The 15,887-nt window shown below is 42.1% G+C and overlaps 7 protein-coding genes across 7 annotated transcripts; 3 read left to right on the top strand and 4 right to left on the bottom strand.

Moving 5' to 3' along the window:
- Positions 1–82: 82 nt before the first annotated feature.
- ACS1 (acetate--CoA ligase 1) lies at positions 83–2,254 on the bottom strand (the record flags this gene model as incomplete). The annotated part of the gene is made up of 1 exon (XM_003683458.1): positions 83–2,254. One exon carries the CDS (start codon positions 2,252–2,254, stop codon positions 83–85), a length of 2,172 nt encoding a protein of 723 aa, XP_003683506.1.
- Positions 2,255–3,385: 1,131 nt separating this feature from the next.
- TDEL0H04350 (transient receptor potential ion channel family protein) lies at positions 3,386–5,686 on the top strand (the record flags this gene model as incomplete). Its single annotated transcript, XM_003683457.1, has 1 exon — positions 3,386–5,686. One exon carries the CDS (start codon positions 3,386–3,388, stop codon positions 5,684–5,686), a length of 2,301 nt encoding a protein of 766 aa, XP_003683505.1.
- Positions 5,687–5,966: 280 nt separating this feature from the next.
- Positions 5,967–8,936, top strand: TDEL0H04340 (uncharacterized protein; the record flags this gene model as incomplete). Its single annotated transcript, XM_003683456.1, has 1 exon — positions 5,967–8,936. The coding sequence occupies one exon, from the start codon at positions 5,967–5,969 to the stop codon at positions 8,934–8,936; it is 2,970 nt and encodes a 989-aa protein (XP_003683504.1).
- A 132-nt stretch (positions 8,937–9,068) lies between these two features.
- On the bottom strand, positions 9,069–9,806 carry AIM2 (the record flags this gene model as incomplete). The annotated part of the gene is made up of 1 exon (XM_003683455.1): positions 9,069–9,806. The coding sequence occupies one exon, from the start codon at positions 9,804–9,806 to the stop codon at positions 9,069–9,071; it is 738 nt and encodes a 245-aa protein (XP_003683503.1).
- Positions 9,807–10,169: 363 nt separating this feature from the next.
- On the bottom strand, positions 10,170–12,131 carry GEM1 (ERMES complex Ca(2+)-binding regulatory GTPase GEM1; the record flags this gene model as incomplete). The annotated part of the gene is made up of 1 exon (XM_003683454.1): positions 10,170–12,131. One exon carries the CDS (start codon positions 12,129–12,131, stop codon positions 10,170–10,172), a length of 1,962 nt encoding a protein of 653 aa, XP_003683502.1.
- Positions 12,132–12,394: 263 nt separating this feature from the next.
- On the top strand, positions 12,395–13,219 carry PRE10 (proteasome core particle subunit alpha 7; the record flags this gene model as incomplete). The annotated part of the gene is made up of 1 exon (XM_003683453.1): positions 12,395–13,219. The coding sequence occupies one exon, from the start codon at positions 12,395–12,397 to the stop codon at positions 13,217–13,219; it is 825 nt and encodes a 274-aa protein (XP_003683501.1).
- Positions 13,220–13,321: 102 nt separating this feature from the next.
- On the bottom strand, positions 13,322–15,649 carry SPC72 (gamma-tubulin complex subunit SPC72; the record flags this gene model as incomplete). Its single annotated transcript, XM_003683452.1, has 1 exon — positions 13,322–15,649. One exon carries the CDS (start codon positions 15,647–15,649, stop codon positions 13,322–13,324), a length of 2,328 nt encoding a protein of 775 aa, XP_003683500.1.
- Between the last annotated feature and the right edge of the window lie 238 nt (positions 15,650–15,887).

Genomic DNA, 15,887 nt, shown 5'->3' with positions numbered 1-15,887 from the left:
TTGTTAGTTAATCCTTTTTAAGCAAATTGCGCTTTTGCATAATAAATATCACTAATTCATTCAATACATAAAACTAAAGTATTCATAATTTGACGGAATCAATCAAATGCCTGACGACACCTGGATTTGATAATGTCGAGACATCGCCCAGTTGATCTGCTTCACCAGCCAAAATTTTTCTCAAAATTCTTCTCATAATCTTACCAGATCTGGTCTTTGGAAGATCATCAACAAGAACAATTAATTTTGGAGCAGCAAAAGGCCCAATATCCTTTCTCACCGTCATGATCAAATGTTTCTTTATATTTTGCAATTCTTGCTCAGATGCATTTGACCAATTGGACTTGTTCTTCAACACTACGAAGGCAGCGACGGCTTGACCAGTCAAGTCATCATTGAAACCGACGACAGCACATTCTGCAACGATTGAATCCTCAATAATGGCAGCTTCAATCTCTGCAGTGGATAGACGGTGACCAGAGACGTTAACGACATCATCGACACGACCCAAAATCCAAATGTACCCGTCCTTATCCCTAGCTGCACCATCACCAGTGAAGTAAACGTTCTTATAAGGTCTCAAATAAGTATCCAGATATCTGTCATGGTTCTTCCAAATAGTTCTTGCAAATGATGGCCAAGCACTCTTAATAGCAAGGACACCTTCCGCGTGCTCACCAACAATCTCTTTACCATTGTTTGGATCCAAAATAGCAGTTTCGATACCGAAGAATGGGAAAGACGCAGAACCCGGTTTCATTGGAGTGACACCGCCGGCCATGGGTGTAACCAAATGCGAACCAGACTCAGTTTGCCAGTAAGTATCGACCAATGGAATTTGACTCTTACCAATTTTTTGAGAAAACCATTCCCAAACTTCTGCAGCGATAGGTTCACCGACAGACCCCAAGCAACGTAAGGACTTCAAAGAGTAACCGTCCAAATATGAATCACCAGCCCTCTTCAGCAAACGTAAAGCCGTTGGTGCGACATAGAACTGCGTGACCTGGTACTTGTCAATGATATCCCAATAACGGGAGAAATTTGGATAAGCAGGAGTACCTTCGAACACTAGCGTAGTACAACCGTACAATAAAGGACCGTAAACCACGTAAGTGTGACCTGTAATCCAACCGATATCACCAGCGGTGAAGAAAACGTCTGGTTGATGCACATCAAAAGTGTAACGCATAGTCAATAGGGCGCCTAGCAAATAGCCTGCCGTCGAGTGTTGAACACCCTTTGGTGCTCCTGTAGACCCAGAAGTGTACAACAAGAACAATGGGTGCTCGGAGTCCACTGGTTCACAAGGATAATATCCCTTGTACTTTTTCACTTCGTTGTCCCAATCCAAGTCCCTTGAACTGTGATAGCTAACGCTTGGATTGTTTGTACGCTTGTACACTAGCACGTTTCTCACCCCTGGAGCTTCTTTCAATGCATCGTCAACAATTCTCTTTGTTTCGACGATCTTACCACCTCTCTTGGACTCATCGGTGGTAATTACGACTCTAGAGTCCGCATCATTGATACGATCACGCAATGAGTTCGAAGAAAACCCAGCAAAGATCACAGAGTGCACCGCACCAATACGAGTGATAGCCAACAATGTAACCAATGCCTGTGGAATCATGGGCATGTACACTGCTACCGTATCACCCTTACGAACCCCCATGGAATGGTATAAAACCTGTGCCACTTTACAAACTTCTTCCAAGAGTTGCCTGTAAGTTAGGCTATATCCCTGCCCGGGCTCATCACCCTCGTAAATGATAGCAGTCTTGTTGGGAGTAGAAAGAGCATGTCTATCCACACAGTTGTAACAAGCATTCAACCGACCATTGAGGAACCAAGCATTGTTCTCAAACGAAGGTTTACCAGTGACTGGATCAGGAACAAAAACCTGGTCAAAATCATTAGTCCAATTCAAGAAAGAACGAGCCCTATCGCCAAAAAACTTGGCAGGATCCTGGATGGACTGCTTGTACAAACGGTTATATTCATCAATACCATCCAAATGAGGAGAATAATGTGCTGCTAATTCTTTTTGCAACCGATCAGTTATTGGTCTCTGCTTAACCACAGGAACACTAGTCAGATGCTCATATTCACGAGCTGATTCTTTTTGCTTTTCCACTACAGAATCCCTCTGATCTACTTCATCGGTAGTTGGCAATATTTTTTGTTTAAGTTGTTCAATCTTCGACATCGCACCTTGAGCGAACTCCGTTGAAGGTACAGCTGATGGCGACATTACAGTTATTCTTTACACAAGAGGGACAATTGACAATTTACAGTTAACTTTGAGTTTGGGAGTCTAGTATATATACGATTGAGATAAGAATCCTCTTGATATGCCCCTGCAGATCGATCGATGCCGTGAGAGGGGGGAGGAGTAGGAGTAGGAGTAGGAGTAGTTGCAGAGTGACTATCGAGCGTGACTAGCAGTAACAGTGAAGTTGCAGTGGTGGAGGTTACTGGTCGGATACGACGGGGTCGTTGAATTGGCAGTGTGTTTGTTGATGACCAACCACAATGCCTCTCTTTCAACCGATCAGGCCCTTTAGGGCGGTCTTCAAGGTCATCCAACAAAAAATAAGTCCAGTTGGGGTGCGCCGGCGGGGCATGGCGAGAAACTCCGGGGCAGGCGAAAAGCTCCGGGAAGCTAATACTGGTGCTTACTGTGACTTGCTTACAAGAATTGAAGGTTCTTTGAGGTACCCTAAAGGGCCCTAAGGGACCCTTGATGTGTTGTCGATTGACAAACTCTAGTAGAGTTTTCTTTTAGAAGCCTTCTTTTAGAGCCCTTCTTAGTAAATAGACTCATGCTATTGCCTGTTTAAGATGGATGCATGAGTGAGTGTTATAGCGTAGGTTTAGGGGAGATACCCCAGCTTTGTGGACCCTTTCGCTCCACATTGAATCGATGACAGAGCGAAGGGTCCTCCTCCTTCTCCAACGCGTAGTGAGCTACTTCGAGACATAAGCATAAGAAACAAGATAATTCGGATACTATATTTTCTTGATTTTGTTAAAAAAAAATGTCATGGTGCCAGAACATCTTTTCAGCGCTCACAATTTTTAGAGCTTGATGGTTTTTTTTGTATGCTCTTGATACTTTCTTACAGGGTATTTATGTTAATCAAAGAGTGGAAATCTACAGATATATACTCTTGTACTCAGGTATATAAACTGTCTATTACGTCTTGACTCGTCACGTGAGTACTGCGAGGGGCTGTGCTTTCGCGTCTTTCAATGGAGACGTTCTAAATTTATCGCTTCATGCTATTCCTTGAAAGGCATTTAACAGTTACAACATACTTCTTACCACTGATCATCACTCCCAGTTACTTTCATCTACCCTGTTGAACTATATCAGACCAGTATGAACTGGCTTGCAAGTTTCTTTCTCGCGATACTTCTATCGGTACGCTCCCTGGTATACGCGGAGGATGTTGCCGCCAACTCTAGACATTTGAGGACTTCATCATTGCTTACTTGTATGGAGAATTCCGAATTTACTGCTTCTTACTTTGATGTACGTTATTACCCCGGAAACCAGTCGGTTGTATTCAAGATTGACGCGACCACTACAATCAGTGAGAATGTTACTGTCAAGGCCGAAGTAATCACTTATGGTCTTAAAATCATTGAACAAACTTTTGATCTGTGCTCTTTGAATGAAGCCACACTTTGTCCACTTTCTGCTGGTAGAATAGATGTGCGTTCAAGTTATACCATTAGTAGTGATATTACCAATCAGATTCCTAATGTTGCTTACACAATTCCTGATCTGGATGCGCAGGTGCGTGTTGTTGTGTATTCGCAAAATGATACTGATCATGAAACTCCACTTGCCTGTGTTCAAGCGGTGTTGAGTAACGATAAGACCGTTCAGACAAAATATGCTTCGTGGCCCATTGCAGCAGTCTCCGGTGTGGGTGTGTTGACTTCAGGTTTCGTCTCAGTGATAGGCTATAGTACTACTGCGGCTCATATTGCTTCTAACTCCATTTCGTTGTTTATCTATTTCCAAAACCTTGCCATTACGGCTATGATGGGTGTGTCGCGTGTGCCACCTATCGCCGCCGCTTGGACTCAGAATTTTCAATGGTCTATGGGTATCATTAAAGTGGATTTTATGCAAAAGATCTTTGATTGGTACGTTCAAGCTACCAATGGTGTCTCTACAGTGGTTGTTGCCAACAAGGACGTTTTAAGTATCAGTGTTCAAAAGAGACATTTGGAGAGGCTTGCTAAGAGAATCACTTTGGCTTCGTCCGCAGACTACAGTTTTGATTCTATCCTTGAGGACTCAGATCTTTACACTACTACCGAGAGAAATACTACCGAATACTCTTCTCGTATCCTGGTGCTACGTGGTATTGAAAGAGTCGCATATAAAGCAGGTATCGAACTATCGAATCTCTTCCTCACTGGTATTGTCTTTTTCCTCTTCTTTTTATTCTGTGTGGTCGTTAGTTTGATCTTCTTCAAAGCACTGCTTGAAGTCCTCACCCGTGCCAGATTGATGTCAGAGAGTACAAATTTCTTTCAGTATAGGAAGAGTTGGGGTAGTATCATCAAGGGTACTTTATTCAGACTAGCCATTATCGCTTTCCCACAGGTTTCTTTGCTTGCCATTTGGGAATTTACTCAAATCGATTCACCAGCAGTGGTTGTCGTCGCCGTTGTCATGCTTATCGTTGTGACCGGTGTGCTTGGTTACGGTGCGGTTAGGATCTTGATCAAGGGAAAAGAATCCATGAGGCTATACAAAAACCCTGCTTATTTATTATTTGGTGATGCAAGTTTCTTGAACAGATTCGGTTTCTTGTATACCCAATTCAAAGCAGACAAGTTTTGGTGGTTGGTGCCTTTGCTCTCCTATAGTTTCCTCAGATCCTTGTTTGTCGCTGTGCTACAAAATTACGGTAAGGCCCAAGCGATGGTTATTTTTGTTATCGAACTCTTTTACTTTGTCGCTCTATGCTGGATAAGACCTTATATGGATAAGAGGACTAACATTTTCAACATTGCCATCCACCTGGTCAACTTGATCAACGCGCTCTTCTTTTTGTTTTTCAGTAACCTTTTCAAACAACCTGCTGTTGTTTCATCCGTCATGGCCGTCGTTTTGTTTGTATTGAACGCAGTGTTTGCCTTATTCCTATTGATCTTTACCATCGTGACATGCACACTAGCATTGTTACACAGAAACCCAGATGCTCGTTATGAACCATTGAAGGATGATCGTGTCTCTTTTATTCCAAAGATTCAGGGTCCAAACGGCGCGGCTTTTGAAAACCCAAGCAAGTCTGACGCCGAACTGTTCGACTTAAGGAAGGCCGCCATGGACACAAACGAGACCGACCAGGAGAAAATTATGCGTGCCGATGCCTTTGAAAACAGCAATGCCAATAACAGAACCCTATTCGACGACGAAGCCACTAGCAGTTACACGTATTCGGGCTCTTCTAACAGAATGCCCGCTCAAAACGACATACCGCAACCTCTGCAACCCACATCAGCCGTGATGGGGCCTGGTAGCTCGCTGGGAAACCAAGGCTCAAAGGCCAGTTTCTCAAATAAGTATGAAGGCAATCTGCGGAAACCAGAGACAAGCTTCTACAACTCGAATAACTCCGGCTCGCATTCCCCATATCAATCCAATTCCTACATCTGAATTTACCGGCATTCTACTCAATGTAAAATTACAAATACTGTGCTAAATTTGAATTAGCGTGTAAATTAAATACTTCATCCAATCCATTCTTCTTTTCGCTATGGAAATTGATCAATCTTGAGTTCGACTTTAGCCGTTCTTCGGCATTAATAGTTTTTGCTCCGCCCGCTCATCTTAATGACCAATCCTCCCAATATAAGGACTTAAACAAACCCTTGCAACTGGCTAATAAAGCTAGATCAACAGATTAGGTCAAATCACATACGTATAACTCCTTTACATGCAGCCACTTAGGCAGTTTGGAATGATGGTGAGCCCGAAGGAAACAGGCGATTTAACGAACATGGAAGATGAATCGCTGTCCCCAGGATTTGAAACTCATGTCAAGAGACGTAATAGAATCTCTTTTGTATGCCAGGCCTGTAGAAGATCAAAAACTAAGTGTGATAGAGAGAAACCAAGATGTGGTAGGTGCCAGCAGCATGGGTTGCAGTGCATATACGATGTGGAGAAGCAAGCGGCACCTAAGAATCCTAGTAAAGACGCTACGATCGCTCGATTACAGAAAGACGTGGCCTATTGGAGGGAGAAGGCTCTAAGAGAGGATGGAGAACAATCTGAATTCGGTCATCTGAACAAACGGGCGCAGGATGGAGATTACATTCCGTTCGAGGGTCATGATACCAAGAAGTCAAGAAGAGGCATAGGATTTGATTCCAATGATATTGAGATTAATCTCTACAGAACCCATCCAAGTATGATTATGAATAGAGTGATGAAACGTGAAGTGAAGCCGCTATCGGAGAACTACGCTGTCACGCAGGATACGTTCTTATCTGGGCTCATCGCAGCAGTTTTTTTAAATCCATCCAAAAATACGATGATACCTGCATTGTCCGCCAACGCAAGTGTTTCTAGGGCACAACCGTCTGTTAGAAACAATGTTTTCCAGTTGAAAGAAATTCTCATCAGTCAGTGCCACAACGAGTCGCAAAAGGAAAGAATTAATGATTTCACAGATAGATTGTTACAGAATACTAGTAATAGCGGGAAACTGCGAATAGGAATGTTGCCTATCGCTATCCGCAGTGCCTTTGATCGCAATTATTTAGAGGATTTCTGTCCCACTGATGGAGAATATTCCGATTTACTCAAATCCTTTATCAGTGAAATTGAAGAAATACTGCCGCCTATGGAAATTCTGAATAAATATAAGGCACATTTCTATGAGAATGTCTATTTAAACTTGGCTTTCCTCAATAGAAAACTTTTCGAGGAGACTTTGTCTTCGGTATTGTTTCCAGATGAACTAGACCCATCCAAGGTCAGAATCAAATTGGGTAAATCAAGACTGAGGGGCAAGATGGAGAATTTATCCATATTAATGGTTATCTTGAAACTTTCCTTTATTTCTCTTTTATTTATCGATGAAGGATCTGAAGAGCACAGTGCATACATCAACAGAGAAGTTCTCAAGAGATACCCTATTGGAAATGAAGCTATTCTGTTGGCTGAAAGAGTTTTATCAGCAGAGAACCTGTTTGCTTGCGCAAATGAGAATATCATAACCTGCTTGCTTTACATATGGTCATTCTTCGTTTACTCGCCGGAAGAAGGTGATTTCTTCCTTGAGCATCCAACAGACGTACTGACAGGCGTTATAGTGATGCTTGCCACTTCAATAGGACTTCATAGAGATCCTTCCGATTTTCTTCGACTCGCTGAAGTGGAAGACTCAAGCGTTTTGAACCATAGAAGGGTTCTATGGGTAGCAATAACTACTACAGTTTGCATTGAGTCGAGTTTAAAGGGAAGGCATCCTTTATCAGTGGGTAGTGCTATGGACCAGTTTATGGACATCCGACATCCTAACGCTCTGGAAGTTTACATGGAAAGGGTCAAGAGAGACATAATAGAACCGGATGAGGCCACCTTAAAGCTTCACGAAATGTGTTTCAAGAGGTCATTGTTAGCCGTGCATTTTTATGATCTCGATAAATTATCCTTGACATATGGAGGCACATTTCGATTGAACGAGATGGAAGATATTCGGGAAAAGATAGAATCTTTTGTTTCTGATAACTTTCAATTAATTGACTTACAAAAGAGGTTGAGTTCCAATGCTAAATTGAAGATTGATAATTCCATTAGTTTCAATATGTGTGGAGCTGAAAACTCGGTGGCTTTGCATTCCTTGATCATGAGCAGATTGATGCTACTTCGAGCTTCCATGGCTTTGTTCTTTCATTTCGAGTCAGTCTTGCCCGAGAAGCCCCAATTGCTACCATTTTACCAAAAGTATATGATAAGGGTATGTCTCGATTCGCTTACACTTATCAGTCACATCACCAAATATTTCAATGACGAGTATGCCGCTAACTTATTACCATCGAACAGCTATAACATAACAAAAGCGACTCAGATTGCGCTCTCGTCCACCTTTTTCGGAGTGTTGGGTGTCATAATGAGGATAGAGCTGGCAGGAAATACATTATTCTCTCAATATCAAGAAGATCTTACGAAGAACGATGACGAGAACTTAGGGTCCGCCAATAAAAAAATGGAGTTACTAACTGTGCTCAAAATGGATCTGGAAGCTGCCCTGGAAAACATATATCGAGTATCTTCGAAATATCTGAGGTTCACATATTTCTCAGTCTTCAAAATGCTTGCACTCTTTGACGTCGTAATACAGAGAATGAAGAAAGGCGAGCTCTGGAATTTGTTGCTCAGGTTGCAGCACGTAGGTGAAATGAACTGTCGTTCGGTGAAAGCACTAAGCATGACACTAGCGCTGGACATGACCGGTAAGGAATCGGTCATAAGTCAGTTGAGAAAGAAAAATCATCTGATCAATATTTCGGTCGAAGACCTGGAAGCCCTATGTCGAGAGGTCAAGTCTGTGCTACAAGGAGACGAATGTATGAAGCAGAAAGATGACCCATTAAACTCGACATCCGATTTTTCAAACGCTTCGCCCACAAATAGTAATTCCATGATGGGGAATCTTGAGAAACTATCTTCAGCTGCCGCTATGAGCCAAAATCTGGAATTTCAGTCGAGCGTCAAAGGCGCCAGCGACTTTGCCACGATGAACAATCTTCAGCAGCCATCTGGCAACTGTACTGAAGCCAATGGGAAACTGGGGATCGATTTTGATTTTGGGACAGGTGTTTCGATGGATTTTCCCAATCTCTTTGGTGGACTAGATCTTTTCGATTACGATTTTCTGTTTTCAAATGATGCGTGAAGCGCCTAAACTTAAACTTGCCCACATATGCTTCATAAGCTGTAAGAGTATATTTGATAAACACGATAAGATGTATAAAGAGTATCATTTTGCTTGATAAGTAGCAGTCACTAAACCTACGCATGCAGACCACTAATCGGAGAAATGATTGAACCAGTAAATTTGATCGACCAAAGCTTTTTCTTTAGCGTACCTGACAACTGGATCTGATGTATCACCTCTTACAGCAAACCCGTGGGAAACCCCGCTGAATAGATCTAATTGGTACCTGGCACCAATCTCTGCTAACTTGGCCTCAGACTGATGTCTCAACTCCGGTGGGAATATAGAGTCATTCTCGGCAGCAGAGATCAACAGTGGCTTTTCCTTTCCAATTGCAGCGATCTCCTCTATGCTCACGAATGATGGATGAGCAACGGCGCAAACGTCAGCAAGACCCTCAGTAGCGTGGATCTGCTGAATGGCATATTTAGCACCAAAACAGTGACCAACGATACCAACAAATTTAGGAGAGTTCTCCTTTTTCAAGCCAGACAAAAATTGATCAACTATCGCTTTTGTCTTTTGGGGGTTGTGTTTTCCCAGCCATTCATTGAAATCCACAGATCCGTCAAGCTTCTCAATCGCATCACCGAAGAGGATATCAGGTATGTAGACTCGAAATCCGGCATCACCCAATGTATCTGCAACTAACTGGGTGTTGTTGAATTTGTGACCATAAATGTCAGTTATGATAACGATGACTTTTTCGTTGGATTGACTCCCAGTTACATAGGTATCAATACCATATAAATCGCTTAAGGTTCCTTTGGGTGTTCCCTCATGATAAAAGCCTTTAAAGCAACATGCACCTGGAGGATTGGAAGCCATTGTATAATTGAATTGGTTTACTTTAATTTCTGAATAGCTTTCTTGAGTAACTTCAACCGTTCAATAAAAAGGGCGAAATTAGATCTCGCGCCTTAAGAACCAGAGAGTAATCGATGATCAGAATTGATTCTTAAAATTTTACATGAGATGTTCAACCAACATAAAACCTCTCATGTGTAAAAATGTATAGGTTAAATAGTGGTCTTCAAGTTTGTGGCTGTTATTATACTTCCAAAGATGAATTTGGTATTAAAGATACAAGATATGACTCAGTCTTCACTTATAGACTGGAACATTCTTTTACAAAACCTTGAACATTTTTAGAGCCATGCACACCTCAGAGTTTTAAAGCCTACTGCGCTTTTATTGACTGTATCTCGAGGGTCTTATGAGCTTTACTATTCCGAATGTGCAAAGAGCCAAGAAGCCCACGGCAGATCCCAGAACCATTGCAGTCTGTCTGTAATCTGATTCCTGTGTTGTTGCTTCGGAAGGGAATCCGGGAGTATGCTTCCCAGGCAGAAGCGCGGCTTCTGTAATTTTCATGAACAATTCATTTAGAGAGCTTAACCACGTAGAAGAAACATGCAATGGGTGATTCACGAAAAGCTGCTCAGTGAACTCATCTGGTTGAAGTCGACATCTTTGCTGGACTTTATCTAAATCAGCCTTCAGCGCTACGAAAGCGGTCGGTAGATTCTTCAAACACTCAAACTTATCGAAAAGCTCCACCAAATATGCGAATGACTCAGGATCACTAGAATCGTAAGTGAGACACAGAACATCACAGTTTTTCAGTTTTTCTTTGTTCTCCAGAATTGCTGTTTCTTGTTGGCCAAATTCTTGTAAGATCAGGTAGTATTGTTCTCCACCTTTCAGTTCAAGACTGTTGACGGCAATTTGTGGTTTCAAAGTGGGAGAGTAAGCTTCAGTCAATGATCTACCCAAGAAAGACTCTAAAAGCATACTTTTCCCACTTTTCGGTTTACCAAGCACAAAACAGTTGAACACCTTGCGATCAGTAACAGGCGATCTGTACAGTCTTCCGGCCCTTCGCCTCATTTTCCTTGATTTTGTTATCTGCAGTGCCAACCTTGCATCTTCTTGAAAACCAAAGTACACTAAGTATGCAGTTGTAATCTTGTAATCTAAAAAGGTCGTCATACTCCATTGTGCCAACCATCCTTGAAGAGTCACGCACCCACGGCTGTTGACAGCTGTCGAGAATGGAAAGTTCGTCGCAGTCCACAGCTTCGGTAGTCCCGGACTACATTTAAATAATAAGTGCAGCTCCTCTTCGTTCAGCCCTCCGCCATTGTCCTCGTCAAACCGGAGAAATAGATCCACTAGAAATCTGTACCCTTTTGGACTCAGTTCTATACTTGAAGTCTCTGAAACGTTTAGTTTTGGATATAGCACCTTGTCCTGTATCGACAAGGAATCTGTGTACTGGAAAGCCCGCAGAATTCCCCATGTAGTCTCATGCCTTCCTTTTTCTGCATAAATCTTATTCAAGACCAAGAATCCGTCCTTTGTTATACCCTTGCCCGGCACACAGAGTAGGCAATTTGAGTATTCCTGTGATGGTCGAGATATATCTGTCAAAGTCTGCTTTATCACATCCAATTCATTTGAATCGATAGTTCTACCAAAGCACCGTCGTTGTAATGCAATCATCTCTTCATCATTCAAGTAGTTATCCTGGTCTTTATCGCATAACAGAAAAACCCTCTTGAGGGCCATCACCACCAAAGGTTTCAATTCACCTATTTTGGCATCGAAAAGTGGTGCGATCGGATGTGTTATCGATCTCTGACATAGATAAAAGGCCTGGTTTACGTCGAACTGAGTCTTGGCACTGGTCTTGATACAGGTGTCCACTTCCTTAAATTCCATCAAGATCGGTATAAACTCTTCATCTTCCACTCTAGTATCCTCTGCATCTGCACCTGTTGCTGTCCCTCCACAATGATCGCATTTATTCTTGCACAAAATCACTGGAATATTCAACCCCAATGACCTAAAAGTCATCATCCAATATAGTGAAACTCGCTCATAAGACTCATGCCCACTGTAAACGAGCCAGATTACATCGGCATTCTTCAATTCTCGCTGTAAACCCACCGGATCGTCATTGCTGGTATCAATGAGAACCGTATTTTTTGGAGAATATGGACTAGATGAGAAATCCCTAGGTATGGTCACAGGAGGCAATACATCCTGCAGATTTGGGATAAAACGGTCTTTAACCAAAGCCACAATTAAACTAGACTTACCGACCCCATTGTCACCGCACAAAACCACTCTTATGGCCTCCTTTGTCATGTAAAAGCCAGCAAATTTCGCACAACCCTCAAGCCACTCACGAATAACCTTGAGAAGACTCTAATTAGACCTCTCGAAGCTCATCAAGAGCCCTCTTTTGTTACTTAATTATGGTGAACTTTAGCTTAATCTCATTACCCGAACCAAAGGCTTAATTTCGAAGCGAATCTCAAAAGGGTGGCAAAGACTGAAGAAACATCAAAAATTAAGCCATTGAGAGGTGCTCAACATAATCCAGAAGCTGGGTTTGAGAAGCAATTAGGATGACATCGATTGGTACTGGCTACGATCTTTCAAATAGTGTTTTTTCACCCGATGGGAGAAACTTTCAGGTGCAATATGCGGTGAAAGCAGTAGAGAATGGGACGACTTCTATTGGTATCAAGTTCAAGGATGGTGTTGTGTTTGCAGTGGAGAAGCTTGTTACTTCTAAGCTTTTAGTGCCAAAGAAAAACGTCAAGATTCAGGTTGTGGATCGTCATATTGGATGCGTTTACTCTGGTCTGATGCCCGATGGGAGACAATTGGTGAATAGAGGGCGTGAAGAATCGTCCAGTTTCAAGAAGTTATATCAAAAGCCAATTCCTATACCCGCACTTGCGGATCGTTTGGGTCAGTACGTTCAGGCACATACTCTGTACAATAGTGTGAGACCTTTTGGTGTGACAGCGATCTTTGGTGGAATAGACGAAGAAGGTCCTCATCTGTATATGCTTGAACCAAGTGGTGCGCATTGGGGATACAAGGGAGCAGCAACAGGGAAAGGTAGACAGACTGCGAAGGCAGAATTGGAGAAATTGGTTGATAAGCACCCGGAAGGACTAACGGGCAGAGAGGCCGTGAAACAAGCAGCAAAGATTATCCATATGGCACACGAAGATAATAAGGAGAAAGATTTCGAGCTGGAAATTAGTTGGTGTTCATTATCGGAAACCGGAGGATTACATAAATTCGTGGAGGGAGAATTGCTTGAAGAAGCAATCGAGTTTGCAAAGAAGGAGGCCAATGGTGATGAGGATAGTGACGACTCAGGCGATGATGAACCTGCAGGAGCGGTTGATGCTGAAGGTGATGTTCAAATAGAATAATTCGCCCAGGTTTCTAAGGGAAACGATCTTCGTTCCATGCAAAGATAAATAATAAAGTATACAAGATGTGCACGCATTACTCAGTAACGATTTTCACTTGATTCATTTGCGCATTGTGCTATTGTATAATTTTTCTCGTAATAATTCGTTTTCAGCTTCGAGTCGAGTGATGCGGGATTCAGCCGCTGTAATGTCTAATTTGCGCCGCTCTCTCTCAGATATCCATTTTCTTTCCAGCTCCTCTATCCTGAGTTGCATCTCTTTACTGCTAGTGCCTTCTGTGGACCTGCGCTCTCCTTCGAGTAAAACCATGCTAGTGTAGGACTCAACTATGGATTCTTGCGCAGTCTCTATGAAGTTGTAAAGTGATTCAAGTTTAGTTTGCATGGTTTTGGTAGCAGTAAGGCCATCCATGCGACGTATGACCTCTAATTTCCTCTTGGATTGGTCGACAGATGTCTGCTGCAATATTTTGCCGAGAGTATTGAACACTTTCTCCAAGTGAAGCAATAGATGGTCTTTGAAACCCTGGAATTCTCTTGCGTATTTTTGACGATGGATCGAGGTCTTTTCAGTTTCGGAAATGAAAGCTCTAATCTGATCTCGCTCTTCGTTAAGAGATTCTATTTCTCTCATTTTTTCACTTAGTTCATTTTTAAATTCCAGCTTATCTTCTTTGTGAAGGTTAGAGATGTCACGAACCCGTCGTTGCGTCTCTTGTAAGCTGGCTGATATTTCTTCAATTTCATCTTCTTTGATCTTTAGTTCAGAATGCAGCCGGTTGACAACTTCGGACATCTGGTCATTCTCTATCTGTAAGACCCGTACGCTTTCCTCAAGATCGTTAGCAAAACTTTCCCAATTATTCTCTTTCAACTTGCACACGTCTTTGTATTCCTTAAGTTCATTTTTGAGCTTTTGTTCAGTTTTTCGTAGCGATTCTTGATCTTTTAATTGCGTTCTGAGTTGTTGTAGCTCTGCATTTTTCTCGCCCATGGTTGAGTTTAGTGCATGCACAAGAGAATTCAGGTTATCAATATGATCTTTGTATGATTTGGAAAGCTCCAAGCTAGCTCTCTTACTCGTCTCGTCAATGCTGGAGAGGATTGAATCATGCTTTTGACAATGGGAATCCTGCTGTTGAGAGTCCATATTACTAGCAGCGGCTATGCGACTTAAAAGTTTATCTTGCTGAGAGAGCCTGCTTAATAAGAGCTTCTCCAGCTCAGCAGACTTCTCGATCTTGGTTCGTATACCATGGAAAAATTTATCGTATTCTTGGTGCAACCCTTCTATTACGACCTCAAGTCGCGTGTCAATTGCTGATTCATTAATCGAGAATTCATCGTTTTTCTCCTCATTGACTGCTTCCACGCTTCCCGCTATTTCATTTATTCCAGTACTGTTAGCTATAGCATCAATAGTAGTACTGTTATTTCGATCATGCTCCGGCACCTCAACGTCTCGAGATTTCAAATCACTAGATTTTAAATCTTGAAGAACTCTACTAAAAGTCGTCATTAGCGCGTTTATCTTGACCATTGCAAATGATGATGATATTTGAATCGTCTTCTGCAAAGCATCACGCTCTTCGTGAGGTAAATCGATATTTTCAAGCAATAAAGTTAACATCTCGTCAATATTTTTTGCCAACAATTCTGAATGTTCAAGGTACTCATTAGCGTATTCCAAAGTTTCAGCATGCTCTTTTTTGGTCGAAGCGAGTTGCTCACTCAATCGGGAAATATCATTCTCTAATTCATCAATCCGTTTCTGCTTTATTCCATTATTGTTCTTTACGTGTGTCAATTGTTTTCTTAATTCATCAACTTCATCACTTTGAGACAAAGTAGACAACAACTTACCATAAAACGAATCCCTATTTTTTTGTTCGTCATCACCGTAATTGAGCTGCTTAATGAGCTCTAATAGGGTTCTCACTTTCAATTTATAAGTAGTCAATTGCTTTTGCAAATGCTCTATGTCATTTGTAGTAGAAGATGCCACTGTATAGGCACCATCCAGCGAGAACAAAGAGTTTCTTGTCTCAGGCCTTGAATTCGTCGGGAATTGGTTGTCCACCAAAGTAGCCGCACGGGAAGCATGGAGCTTAGGATCCTTCTTAATCTTGGATTCAGTTGTCCTCCAAGGTGTCATAGACTCTCTCAGTCGTGGTATCGCCAATCCGGAAGAGTCATAGGTCAAATCTTCATCATCCAGTACATCGATATCGCGCTGCAACCCAACATACGGCCTTTGAGTAATATCCACGGCACCATTACGATTCATCCTAAAATTTCCATTATGCGATGGGCTGACACCAACTGGTGAAAAACCCTCTACATGCGGACCAGAGTTAAAACTCAACGTATTACCATCAATTCGCGGAGATGTCACGATCCCGCTAATTTCACTGGAAACGTCCTCCATACAATCCAAATCAAGGTTCAACAGTTCAACACCAGATCGATCGATGTCAACAACGCGTTACACAAACAAAACAACCCACAGGAAGAAACTTGGTCTCGTAAATCAACCCCAGCAGACCAATTGCATATAAAGCAGCCACCAGTAACACCAAGTAATGATCAATAATCGTTATTATGGTTTCTTTAAAGATCAGCTTGAAGGTTACACAAAAAGTCACGGGACTGATGCAAAGCTCATC

This window comes from Torulaspora delbrueckii, chromosome 8 (genome assembly GCF_000243375.1).
Source record: "Torulaspora delbrueckii CBS 1146 chromosome 8, complete genome".
NCBI lineage: Eukaryota > Fungi > Ascomycota > Saccharomycetes > Saccharomycetales > Saccharomycetaceae > Torulaspora > Torulaspora delbrueckii.
This window is presented reverse-complemented; position numbering and strand designations above follow the sequence as displayed.